The sequence below is a fragment of the Fusarium proliferatum genome (assembly GCF_900067095.1).
Source record: "Fusarium proliferatum ET1 genome assembly, contig: FPRO_scaffold008, whole genome shotgun sequence".
In the NCBI taxonomy this organism is placed as follows: Eukaryota; Fungi; Ascomycota; class Sordariomycetes; order Hypocreales; family Nectriaceae; genus Fusarium; species Fusarium proliferatum.
The window spans coordinates 1,772,280-1,785,057 of record NW_022194797.1 but is presented as its reverse complement, the minus strand read 5'-3'; the positions used below and the strand labels follow the sequence as shown (position 1 = coordinate 1,785,057).

Genomic DNA, 12,778 nt, shown 5'->3' with positions numbered 1-12,778 from the left:
CGAGGTTTGAGCGCTCCCCGCGCCTCATGATTAACTTCCATTGCTATCTACTACGCATTTGGGAAGTACCCGATTATTTCCCCTTCCAGAGGAACAGATCGTCAGCTGCTTCACTGCAGATGCGACTGCAGGGTGACAATGTCTTGGCTAATTATTTCGCCTGCAGCTGTGATTCGGCCGCGAATGAAGCAACTGTGAGCAAAATATGCAAATTGATTACATGTTAACGCCAATCTAAAATCCGTGTCCCTTATATACCCATAGTTTACCCAGTACAACCGTTAGTTATCTAGAATGCGTATCAACCTCGACAGCACCCGTGCTGTCTCCAAATTGATCCACCCGCGCTTTGGCAAATTTACGTGCGCTGACTCTATGCTCAAACAAAACATCCAATTCTCCATAAGTCCTGCCTTTTGGTTCCGGAAGACGGAAATATGCCCATACCATGATGAGAAAGCAAAACGCCGCCCAGAAAAGACCTGTTTTCGCACCCCAGTTCCATGCATGTACACCAAGCATTCTTGGCATCAGCGTATTATTTACCAGCCCTGCCATATTATTAAAGTTGCGCGCCAATACGATCGTTTTCGCTTTCAATCGTGTCGATGGAATCTCTGCAACAATGGTGTAGCAGACTGGTCCAACTGCTAGATCGTAGACAAAGGTATAAAAGATGAGAAGGCTGCCGATCGCCCATGAAGGGCCTGTTTTGCTTTGAGGTGCGAATCCAAGGCCACCGACTACTATAAGGATTATAAAGAGCGAGGTTGTGCCGGCGATGTATAGCGCGCGACGTCCATATCTCGCCATGAGGAACCAAGAAAGGATGACGCCGATTGCGCCTACAGAGTACTGTACAATGTTAAGTGTAAACGCGCTGTTTGACGAGAGGCCTGCGCGCTCATAAAATTGGACTGAATATCCCATAAGAACGCTGCCGCACATGGCTTGCGCGACGTATGTTATGGACGCAATCTCAGTCCGTCTCAAGTCAGCTCTCATGAAGCAGTGCCAATAGTTAGTGCCCGCAGACGTAGCTTTTTCAAGCTCATTCGTCTCGTGAATCATTGAGACTTGCGCGTCGGCATCGAACTTAATGTCCAGCTGAGGCGTGACGAGGCCTAGGATAGCCTTCTTTGCATCTTCGTGGCGGCCCATGCGAACCAACCACCAAGGCGATTCTGGCGCAAAAATCGTGCCGAGGATGATGAACGGTGGCCACATCCATTGCAACGCAAATGGAACGCGATATGACCACTCATTATCTAGATTGAGAAGTCCACGAAGGACCCCCGCTGATATCAACTGCCCGATAACCCAGCAGAGATTCACATATGCCGTGAGATAAGGCCTGAGAACCACGGGAGCGATATCAGATGCATATGCCAACGTCAAGGTCTGAAAGACACCCCATGGAATGCCCATCAGAATCTGACCTGCAAGGATCATCTCGATATTCTTCGCGAAGAACACGATAAACGTGAAAGCGACCATGATAATCTGCGCCAGTATCATAGTCTTCTTATATCCAATAGCATCAGAGACCCATCCATTGAGATATAGCCCGAAGATCTGCCCGCACATGCCGCCGACCTGGATGTACGTCTGCCAATCCGCAGAGATAACCATGCCGCCATCGGGATCTGGTTGGTTGCCATACTTGTTGCGGAACCTAAAAGGCGAATTAGCGTGCTTACTTGCCGTAGGAACAGGGAATAACGTACGATTCATATCCGTAAAACGAGCCAATGAGAGCCATGTCGTAGCCTTCCATAATAATCGCCATGGAGAACAGCAGTGAGAAGCCAATGGCCTTGGGGTAGAGACGCACGGCGTCGCGAAAGGTAAGCTCGTGCTCTAGCGCCGTGGCGGCGCTGGCTTCTGCATTGTGGGCTTGCCTCTTCGGCTCATCAGCGGGAATATGCTTGACCTTTGATGACGGCTTAGAAGCCATTGTGATGGTATTGGATGGTGACACGGTGTCCAGGGACGCGTTGTCGCCTTGGCTCATGTTTGAGGTTAAAGTTCGAGACACTAACGGTGCCTCTTCAATGGACAGTTAAGCTCGGATATGGTGTTATTCTCCAAGTGGCAGTGGCTTACGGGAAATCTCAGTCAGTTCTCGGGGTTTTGGGAGTCCAAATCCGTGACCAGTGGGTCGAGGTCAGCTCATGAGGTCTTTAGGCGCGAATCGTCATCCCATAAACTCGAGATCTGGCTCGTTCGTCGGTCCGGGGAAGGCAGAATCTCGTGTCGCGCGTCCCGAGATATGCTTTTAAGGGGGGCTTGATGGGTCTGGGGATGGAGATGGCGATGCAGGCCAAAGCAAAAGCTGGGGTTAAGGAGAAGAGAATCTGGGGCTGGGGGGCGAAACTAACGGGGTCGAGCTCGTCGGTCCGACGGGATCTTGGCCAGAGTCATTCATGGACTTCTGTGGTTCCTCAAACTGTCGGACCGAGGTGCCAGGTTTAACTGCATTGGGGGTCTGGGCTTCGTGGAGAAGTCCAGAGTGTTGCACATAACCAGTTCAGAAGTGCCGTGTTATTTGCAGTAATAGTACCCTGAGCCGAGAGTAATAGAGCTTGTGGATGATTGCCCTATACCTCACTGGAGGCCATATACGAGCTCAAAATCGATTCAAAGGACGAGAAATTCTTGACTGATCATAGAGTCAGTCCGGAATAATTCCCAGATGTCTTGTATAACACAAGTGACATATAAGCAAATAAGGTATCCAATTGCGCGAATTCTTTTTTATCCACATGAGAGATGTTTGCTATCTTCCGGGAGCAATAGGATACTCTTGGCTTTCCCAATTAGAAGAAGAGAATAACAAAAGGCTAAGTAATTAAAATCCCAGGCCTAGGGTAAGTGAAGCCAGTAATGGTATCTCAGGATATTGCCCTTTGATAAGCGCTTATCTTATCAGAGATAAGGCGGTGTTATCTTATCTCTCTTATCATACTGTAGTCTTTCCCCAAAGACCTCAGAGCAACATCTCGAGACACAGAAATAAAGGTGTTAAACATTCGGACGATAACTTTTCTTTCACAACTCACACGTTAAGAACACAAATTGTTAGACAGCTACTGTTGGTCATCGAAGCTGATTCTAGAAACGGGAAACGTAGGCTACCAACGTAAAACAAAAGAATCGACGAACTTGGATCTCTCATTCCAGGCAGTGCTTTTCGAATCGGTAACCAGTAGTGAATATCATATATGCCTTCTCGATGCTTTTGGAGTACACATTCGTGCCTTGTATCAATGCGGGATATTGACGAGATTTGTTATAGTATGCACAGCATCGGAATTGGTCTGAATTCTATATTCTGCTAAGGCACAGCTGTCATCTGTGCTGCGAACAATTGGTTGGCTTCACAGCCGTCTGCAAAAGTATACGTAACGTTAACAGCAATGAGATACAAAAGTCCATACAGCGGCTATATCCTGGCGAAAGAAAATGCATTTTAGAAGCAGAAAACAGTCAGGTACAATTGATATTTCTTGGCAGCATTCCTGCGAACCATACTATCTGGACATAGTAAACCATGAAGAGCACTCTCCTAAAGAATGAGATCGCATCTAGATCTTGACACTAGCAGTGACATCCTGACAGGCATGTTGAGCCTGAAATGGGTGCCCTAAAGTGTTAGTCTCTTAGTCGCTGGTTGCTAGTCTTTCGTGTAATTGGTCCAAGACATACCGGAACTTCAAGGACGATGATGATTAGCTGGAAAGACTTTACGGCAAGGCCGAAGCTCAATGCTGATTTCGTCAAACAGAGTAGCGAAAGCAGAATAGAGTAGATTTGCGGGATGAATGTAGAGCAGATATCATATATCGTGTGAAAAGATACAGCGGTTGCCTTGTGATCGCCACTTTCTCGAGATATTCCCGGATTGCTAGCCTGGAGATCACAGCTTTCCGTTGCGAACATTAATTATTAAAATCCTTAGAATAGGGCAAAAGAGAGGATTTAGCGAACTGGTCAATCAAGTAGCATCACGGCTGAGTGGCTGTATGCCGATCTCAACCCTGTGCCTGGTCCTTGCTGATCGGCAGCAGCCGTTAAGGTTACCACGAGGAGGCCATTGCCTCGGGTCTTCTCAGTGCCAAGGTTCCACGTGGATGTCACACTCTACATAGCCACACTTTAATTACTTACATACCGTCATCATTTCCTTGATTCCTTTGAAGTTAATCGGCATGTTCCCGTGGATGGTTTTGTACTAGTCTACGGAGTTTTGTGGGCGGCACGATCGTTGGTCTCACTTTAATTACACTGAATTGCCCTCTTGCGGTAATGGCTTACTTTTTAAGTTGAGACTTTAGAATTTCCCGTAGATGAAAGATATTATATGTAGTATACCTATTCGTTGTCCTGCCAAGACATGAGACGGAACCAGAGATATGTCACGCTTGTGATATTGCATGGAGACTGAGAGATTGAGAGCCTGTCTAGAATAGTTCCTTGGTTGCCCAGGTACCGGAATAAGTTAAGTCATGAGATTTACCTTCGGAGACCACGGAAGCAGAAGAGATAAGGGACTATCTGGATCGTGATATTCGATCGAAAATATATAGAAATAAGTATAAAGATCCCATAGATCTCCCCCAAGAAAAGAATTTCCCAAACTAACAAGCCACAAACACTCAACAATACCTACTTAGCACAATCTTCGTTCCAAGTCTACATAAAGCTTTCAACAGAACATGGCTGTGACCTTCACGGCAAGCTTGCTCCTCCTGTCCGCAGGCAAGGCTCTCGTTTCAAGCGGAATCTCCTGGGCCATCTCTGAAACAGGCAGCTGGGCGGCTGGCCGATTCCTCGACCACCTGACTTCGGATCCCAATGCCAAAGTCACCAGAGCCGACATCTACGGAGTTGTGCGAGAGATGCAACTCATTCAGTCATCTCTGGATGATCTCACAGACACACTCTCCAATGGTATCATTTCGATACGTTTGGACACCTTGAATCAGCCAATGGCTCAGATTCAGGCGCACTACAAGACTGTTGCGGATATCTTAGATACCGCTTATGACATCGCTGAGCGAAACATCACCGACTCAGAGCGTGAGAATCGAATGAGTAGCCTGCAGCAGCGGCTCGACAATAGACTCCAGGCATGCGCCGATAGCATCCCTGGATGGCTCACCCAGATCCATAACTTCTTGAATGCCAATGGTGAGAGAGCTTTTATGCGACAGCTCTCTCAGCAAGCCTGGAACGAGTCCCCTGATCTGGTGGCCTACTATAGTAGATCAAAGACAGTCGTAAGTATAAATAACCTAAACTGATGAACTACAACTAACATGTGTAAAGGTACTTGACTACTGGATCACCGTTTCTAAGGGTATCGATCTTCTTCAAATGGCCCATGGAGCACAGGGTGTCAGATTTGACGAAGGACAACGTGCCATAGACCGACATATCCGCCAACTGCTTGATCAGGAACGCAACTTCGTCCGATTCATCGGAAATGAAACCATCAGGCTCGCTGAGACCATCTTGCTCGATCCCGCTAGCCCTCACCCGTTCTTCTGGGAGACTAACCAGGATACATATGCCGCTGCTGAGGATATCGGTGCTACCCAAACCCGCATCAGTGTAAACACACGTACTCCTGTTGAATGGCGAATGGACCCCTGGCCCCCCGTCAACCTTGAGACTTTCGACCCTCTTAGAGGTTATCCTGTCGCTATTAACCAGGTTGGGCAGCGTGGTATTGTGTGCCCCGGTGGACGACATGGTTTGGCTCTTGAACCTTTTGCACGACCTACTTGCACTTGGTCCATCAAGCCGCGAGAGCCTGGAAACAACCGATACTCGTTCAAGTTCATCAGTGGTCTCGTTAGGCAAGCTAATAACGGCTACTACATGATTACCCGGCCGTCTGCTGGTGTCCCTGGAAGGATCATGTCTCTCCTCACTCGTTTGCACCGCGAGGATGGAAGTCATTTCTTCTACGTCAAGCCCCAAGGGCTTGCTGCCACTTCCTAGAAGCCAAATTAAAGTGGAAGCGGATATCATGCTTAGGCATTTACTTTTGTTGCGGAAAACCTCTCCTTCTGTTCAAATTGTACTTATAATAATCTCCATCAATCTTGTTCATACCTAGTACTGTTTAAATATACACAGACCTTATCTTCATTCCTAACGTCATCCCTATCACGAATGAGAGGATAGTTGGTAGACGTCGAGTCGATTTAGGGGGTCGACGCTCAGAAGTCGTGTAGCTTCTGGCTCCTTTTCTCTGGGGGGAAGGAGATGGCAGTGCAGATATGATGATGTTTTACTAGTAGAGTACAGACACCACATAGAGGAGAGGCCCCTGAGCGATTGAGCTCGGATCTCCATCACACTAAGAGATGGTTAGTTACGATTTATACTCCATAATGAACATATGGAACCCATTGCGGCAATCTAAGAATATCTTCATCATCTTCATCATCCAAGGCTTCAATATCACGGGGACCAAACATCTCTCCTCTTTCATCTCGTAGAATGGATCCTGACTTCCTCTTACGACCACGAGTCGGAGTCTGTTCTTTAAACCATTGATTGCGAAGCTCCAATGTCGCTTTATGTAAGCCTCGACATACCGACTCATCTGCCGAGCCACCACGCTGGAAAGCTTTGTAGGTGATCCTTGCCATATGAACGCTGATACTGCCGCCAACTTCCCAGAGAGTACCGATAACATGACGAAATCCAGCTAGCTGAAAGGCACTGATAAGATGAACACTTTCATCAAGGAACTTCTCATGGGCAATCTGTCCAGTACCACATGCCGAGAGGTATGCAAGGAATGGCGATTATTGATGGATGTTGGTTTCGAGGAGGTTTGACACAGTTAGAGGCGCATCCTCCAACAGAAGGCTGCTTTGAGAAGGGTCGCGTAGGTTGGTGGCACCGTGGCCAGCGAAGTGGAAGACTTGACAACCTGGAAGCTGCGAAACAATGTCTTCTTTGAGGGACTTTGGTTCAACTACTTCAAATCCTTTAGACTAGCAGATGGGACGTAACTGAGCTATCTCTTTGCCAGCCGAAAGGACTGTACTGTACCCTGGTGTTCGCTCCATAGATACAAGGACGGCCCGCTCGTTGCCCAAGGGAACCGGGTTCAGACCTGCACGACCCCGAGTCCGGATAATGGCTCTGATAGATGAGCTATACGATGACATGGCTCTGTCGATCACAGTATTCCGTGACCCTTTGTAATGTTGGTCAGCTGCATGGAGAGGGTCTATGCTCAATAGGCCCGTTGGGATCCACCAAATCCGTGGCAGGCGTTCTTCAGAAGAAACCCCATTGATGGCTATTGCACCAAGGACGGGTTCAGCAATAGTATGCCACAACCACTCGAGTATCTTTGGACTTGAAGTATGAGCTTGTTGGGTATTGGACCTTATATCCTGAGTCATAAGCTGAGGCAACGGCATGCTGTGGATCTTGTTGTGCTCCACGAGGATAGCGTCACGGCGGAATTCGCTGACGTTGATGACAACAATTGCTCCCGGAATGGCAGCATCTTTGATGCTTGATTCGCTTGGCGCAGAGAGAAAGTCTTTAAATCCGGGCTTTTGGCGGATCTCGTCAAGTAGTCCGCGAAGCTCGTCCGGGTCATGGCTCACATTGGCATGTCCGTCTGATAACAAAGGCCCATGGATCTCATCACTGGAAGAACCGATAGCCCCAAATGAATTGATTTGACCTTGCAATCGGTTTAGGCGTTCCGCAAGTTCGGGATGCTCAGCCCGCAGATCAAGGCTTTCCATCCGTGATTCTTCAACGGAAGCTGCCATCATTCCACGTCCCTGTTCAAGAAACCGCAATGCAGAAAGAGCTCCTTTGTTTGCCGAGAGTGCCACAGCCGCTGCATCGGATGATAAGCCATAAACTTGGACCAGTGCATCTTGCTTATCAGCATTGCTAGTAGTCTGTGCAATAAGATTGGGAACAAGATCCATCGCAGTCTTGACAGCATTATAAGCCTTATCACAGTCAGGTACAGCCGCGTAGTACTGGACGAGCTGTTTTCCTGCACGGATGCGAGTATCGTCGTAAGCGTTAGGGCTATTCAAGGCAGACTCTAAGTGTACAATGGCAGCATCAAGATGTTCTTTTTCTTTCGTCCCCCAGAACAGATCACCGTATCGACCACCTAGATTGGCCAGCCTGTTCGCACGCTCCGGATGGTTTTCTCCAGTGGTGTCCAGGGCTTCTCGCCCATAACGGATGGCTTCTTGTAAGTGGCTTGACAGTCCAGTCTTTTTGGACAAGTCACTCAACGGCACTGCCAGGGTGTTGCCAGTAGACAGAGAGGTTGATCAGGCGTAAAGTTCGCTGTCCGTTACTCTCAGGCGTGAGGTCAATAGCCTTAGTTGCCATGCTGATAGCTTTGTCAAGGTCGGTCATCAATCCGACTCTTCTGTATCGGGTGAAGTATCGATGAGCGACCTTGAACATCTGATCTGGGACATAAATATGGCTATCGGAAATTTCCTCGAGGATTGCCTCCTCTTTCGCGATTTCTTCAGGATCCGACATGATAGGCTTCAAGGTAGATGAGTCTGCGGCTACAGCTGCGTGTTTATACCAGTAACGAGCAAGATAGAAGAAAACAATCAGGTTGCAAGATTGCGAAGATAAATCCAAGACCAAGACGATGGATTTGAGCTCATCGATGGCATGATTACTACCCCGCTCGAATGCATGCAAGGTGAGATCAGGCTGAAGCAGTATGTTGCGTTTGTACGGTCGTCTCTTTGGAGCTGGGGCCTATGAGGAGCCAGACAGTCTCTTTGAGCTCTCATTGAGCGCTGGTCACTTCCTAATGGGGCTTTTTGCAAACGTGAGTATTAGAATAAACAGGGAATTATAAGAGACTTCAATGGCCCATTGACGGCCGGTTCTCTCTTTGATACACTGACAGGAACGACTCCAGCTGCATGTTGGCTTTGCCGCATCGCAAATGTTTGCTCTTTCACTTTTACAAACCTCAAAGCTTATGATGGTCATAGACAAAGAGTACGGAAAAGACCTGAGTGACAGGCACCGCTCTTTACCGGTTGCTAACACGGGGTCATCATGATGATGAGACGTTGATGTGAAATTAGTTTGGCGCATCTTGGGGGGCGGGTCGTTGGTAATATGACATATACCTTGATGTACTACTCTATTGCAGATGATCTGCTGAATCTGAACAGGTAAGGGTCTGTAGCCATCCGTGTGCCTTATGGAATTCGGAGGAAAGCCAGAGAACGAGAGCTTGAAATGCAGTGGAACATTCAGCGAAGTTAACCGTGATGCCGCTGGGAGTGCTTGTCTTCAGCTATCGACTAAGGACGTTTATTGGCCTGTAGGTGCATGTTCCTCTTTGCAGTTAGCGGCGGATGAGACTCGGATGCTTCGCAATGGAACACTCAACTTCGGGGAACCCGATATCGCATCATGCAGGACTTCGTCATTCCACGTCTATGAATTGGCAGCCTTATGTTACACTGAACACAATATCCAGGTATTTGAAATACCAAGGTCTCTTTACTTGCGGTATCTCTCGTCTGAGGCGGTTTTATTCCGCTTTTTCGTTGCAGTGTGACATAGATGGTTTTGATGGAATGTCATCGCATGTTTGTTCAGCCCGCAATGCAACCATCACTTATTACCGCGTATCACCGCAGCCCTAGCCTAGCCTACCCCGCCGGCCCTGAAATTCTTCGAAATACCGTGGTGCCCCCGTCGCTATTTTTCACTGCAGTATACGATAATTCTTGATTCGACCTTTAATCCGCTTAGGGTCATGTCTCTCTCAATTGGTGTCGTACTCTTTGTGCTTACACACCTTAAACGGCGTTTAACAAAACTTTATAATGCTAATTACGAACCTCGTTGAGATGTTTATAGCCTAAACTTGTGAGGTCGATTGACCCAACCATGGATCAATTATACGGCAGCTCGGTGAAGTATCGTAGGTACAGCAACAACAGAAATACGGTTTTGGGACCAGCATCCCAAGACCAATCCCTTATCGGCTTGAGTGCATACCAGATACGAAAATTGCTAAGAACCAGGGTCATGGACCAGCGGATATTTTTGGCCGTCACCGTTATTCCAACGGGCAAGCCACTAAATCTGCAGAACCTTGGCACGGCACTTGCGGCTCACCATACAGGCGGCTCAAAGCGGAACACAGCACTCCAATACTACTTTGTATAACCGTGGCCGACAAAGCAGTATCATATGTTGCATTCTATCCCTCTTGGAGGGTGGCTTCTAATTCCGCACCACCCATGTCTGCGGCATAAGCAGCCATGGTGTACAGAACGACCATCGTCAATGCTTCTCGTCTCAAAGGCGGTTACAACGGCATGAGCCCTTCACACAACGACATCCTTGATTACGACGTCTAAGTATAAATATATCGGCTTGATCCCTCAGAAATAGCAGAGTAGCACATCAATCACAACAGTCTTCTTACTCAATACTTCACTTTCTATCCAAGCTAAACCCCACTTCATTATTTGCCATGCCTGAAATCAAAGTTGGTGACTACCTCTTCCGCCGTCTTCATGAGCTCGGCATCCGCTCAGTGTTTGGCGTTCCAGGAGACTACGAACTCGCTCTTCTGGATCTCGTCACCGACAACGAGCTCGCCTGGAAAGGCAACCCCAATGAACTCATCTCTTCTTACGCTGCAGATGGCTACGCTCGCGTCCGTGGTGCGGGAGCCTTTGTTACCACTTTTGGGCCTGGCGAACTCTCTGGCTACTGCGGTATGGCCGGTCACTATGCGGAATTTGTTCCTGTTGTACATATCGTTGGCTACCCGGCTGTCGATGCAGTTCGCAACAAGAGAATCATGCACCACAGTCTTGGCAACGGAAAGTTCGACATGTATGAGAACATGGCTAAGAACATCACCGCTGCAACTGTTGTGATCAATTATGCCCCTACTGCGGCCCAGGAGATCGATGAAACGCTTACCACCATGATGCGTGAGAGCCGACCCGTCTATATCGGGCTCAGCGTGGATATTGCGTACGAAATGATCGATGCCGAGGGTCTCAACGTCCCAATTCCTATCAAGCTGCTTCCAAACGATCCAGCTCTCGAGGAGAGTGTTGTTGAAGAGATCAAAAGGCTGATGGAAAGATCGAGCAATCCAGCTATCATTGTTGATGGAGGCAAGTCCAAAAGTCGCCAGTTGCACAATAAACCCACTAACCATCTATAGGTGCTGTGCGCCACGGTGTACTCAAGGAATCGCATGAGCTGATCAAGTTGACCAACTTTCCAACTTTTACTACCGCCATGGGCAAAGGAGGTCTTGATGAAGCCATTCCCCAGTTCGCAGGTGTCCACTCTGGCGCTGGTACTCTGCCCGCCGTTAGAGAGGCGCTGGAATCTTCCGATATGGTCATTTGGATCGGCAACTATCCATCTGATTTCAACACGGGAGAGTTTACCACTGTTGTTAACAAGGATGCTGTTATTATTGACCTCCAAAGATTCGCTGTTTGGATCGGCAAGACGCAGTACCCGGTCTCTACGAAGCTTGTGAGCATAGCTTTCGGTCATCATCGGCGAAGCCAGCTAACCCTTTCAGGTTCTTCAACACCTCGTGGATTCGCTTCGTTCGATGCCAGTTTCCATGGCTTCACGATGCGTCACTTGGGACCCATATCCAAAGTTCAACTTCCAGGCCAACGACGGCCTCAAGCAAGATTTCCTCTGGGGCGTAGGTTACTCCAATGCTTCTTCTAGTGAAGGCTGATACTGACTGGCACAGGCACTCAGCTCCTTCTTTCGCCCAGGTGATGTAATCATTGGCGAGACCGGCACCTCCGCTTTTGGTCTGTGCGATACCAAACTCCCCAGCGGTGTGATGATGTTCAACCAGACCGTATATGGAAGCATTGGGTATGCTACCGGTGCCATTGTTGGGGTTGGTCAGGCTATCAAGGAAAGCGAAGGAAAGTGGAAGAGGCCTATCCTGGTCACTGGAGAAGGCTCCATGCACCTCACTATTCAGGCACTGGCAGACATGCTGCGGTGGGACCTCAAACCAATCATGTAAGTACTTAGCTTCTTCACAGTTCTGACGGCAGCCTTTGGCGTTTGCTGACATGTTCCAGATTCGTGCTCAACAATGGCGGATACACAGTTGAGCGTCTGATCCATGGCAAGGAAGCCTTTTATAATGAGGTCGCAGTTCTGGACTATTCCATGCTCGGCAAGACTTTCGGACCCGTATTCGAATCCAAGTACCACGGCCCTATCAAGACTTGCGGGGAGCTATCGTCACTCCTTGAGGACCCCAAGTTTGGCAATGTAGGCTGCCTTGAGGTAAGACTTCATCCAATTTCACCTTGATCGAGAGACGTTGCTGATGAAACGCAGCTGGTCGAACTTGTCTTGCCTCCTCTCGACGCACCCTCTGCTGTCATCAAGACTGGTGCTGCTATCGATGCTTTCAATAAAGCTAAGGCCAAGACTGAGCAGGGACCTGGTGGACTCCAGGTTGCTCAATGATCAGTCCAATCGCTGTATGGGTACTCAAGATGGAAATGATGTTGATATTAGATCTCTTGTTCTGTTCACGAGTTCAGCGCAGCCAATTTTCAACATTTACCTACTTGAAAGCCTTGACCCTATCGACCGTGATGAATTAGAAGTGACGTCATTAGCTCTTCAGGCGCGCCCAGCAATTGACCGCATCCGCGTTTTGTACTCCACCATCTAAATACTTAAGTACAAATCTCTAAGC

General features: G+C 48.3%; 5 protein-coding genes across 5 annotated transcripts; 2 read left to right on the top strand and 3 right to left on the bottom strand.

Moving 5' to 3' along the window:
- Positions 1 to 285: 285 nt before the first annotated feature.
- Positions 286 to 1,957, bottom strand: FPRO_14388 (putative maltose permease; the record flags this gene model as incomplete). Its single annotated transcript, XM_031219407.1, has 2 exons — positions 286 to 1,675; positions 1,728 to 1,957. 2 exons carry the CDS (start codon positions 1,955 to 1,957, stop codon positions 286 to 288), a joined length of 1,620 nt encoding a protein of 539 aa, XP_031085169.1.
- A 1,630-nt stretch (positions 1,958 to 3,587) lies between these two features.
- Positions 3,588 to 4,213, bottom strand: FPRO_14387 (uncharacterized protein; the record flags this gene model as incomplete). The annotated part of the gene is made up of 3 exons (XM_031219406.1): positions 3,588 to 3,632; positions 3,709 to 3,770; positions 4,171 to 4,213. 3 exons carry the CDS (start codon positions 4,211 to 4,213, stop codon positions 3,588 to 3,590), a joined length of 150 nt encoding a protein of 49 aa, XP_031085168.1.
- A 505-nt stretch (positions 4,214 to 4,718) lies between these two features.
- Positions 4,719 to 6,009, top strand: FPRO_14386 (uncharacterized protein; the record flags this gene model as incomplete). The annotated part of the gene is made up of 2 exons (XM_031219405.1): positions 4,719 to 5,282; positions 5,332 to 6,009. The coding sequence occupies 2 exons, from the start codon at positions 4,719 to 4,721 to the stop codon at positions 6,007 to 6,009; spliced, it is 1,242 nt and encodes a 413-aa protein (XP_031085167.1).
- A 1,007-nt stretch (positions 6,010 to 7,016) lies between these two features.
- FPRO_14385 (uncharacterized protein) lies at positions 7,017 to 8,559 on the bottom strand (the record flags this gene model as incomplete). The annotated part of the gene is made up of 2 exons (XM_031219404.1): positions 7,017 to 8,305; positions 8,367 to 8,559. The coding sequence occupies 2 exons, from the start codon at positions 8,557 to 8,559 to the stop codon at positions 7,017 to 7,019; spliced, it is 1,482 nt and encodes a 493-aa protein (XP_031085166.1).
- Positions 8,560 to 10,537: 1,978 nt separating this feature from the next.
- Positions 10,538 to 12,543, top strand: FPRO_14384 (putative PDC1-Pyruvate decarboxylase, isozyme 1; the record flags this gene model as incomplete). Its single annotated transcript, XM_031219402.1, has 6 exons — positions 10,538 to 11,207; positions 11,246 to 11,568; positions 11,618 to 11,749; positions 11,801 to 12,084; positions 12,147 to 12,357; positions 12,412 to 12,543. 6 exons carry the CDS (start codon positions 10,538 to 10,540, stop codon positions 12,541 to 12,543), a joined length of 1,752 nt encoding a protein of 583 aa, XP_031085165.1.
- Positions 12,544 to 12,778: the final 235 nt, after the last annotated feature.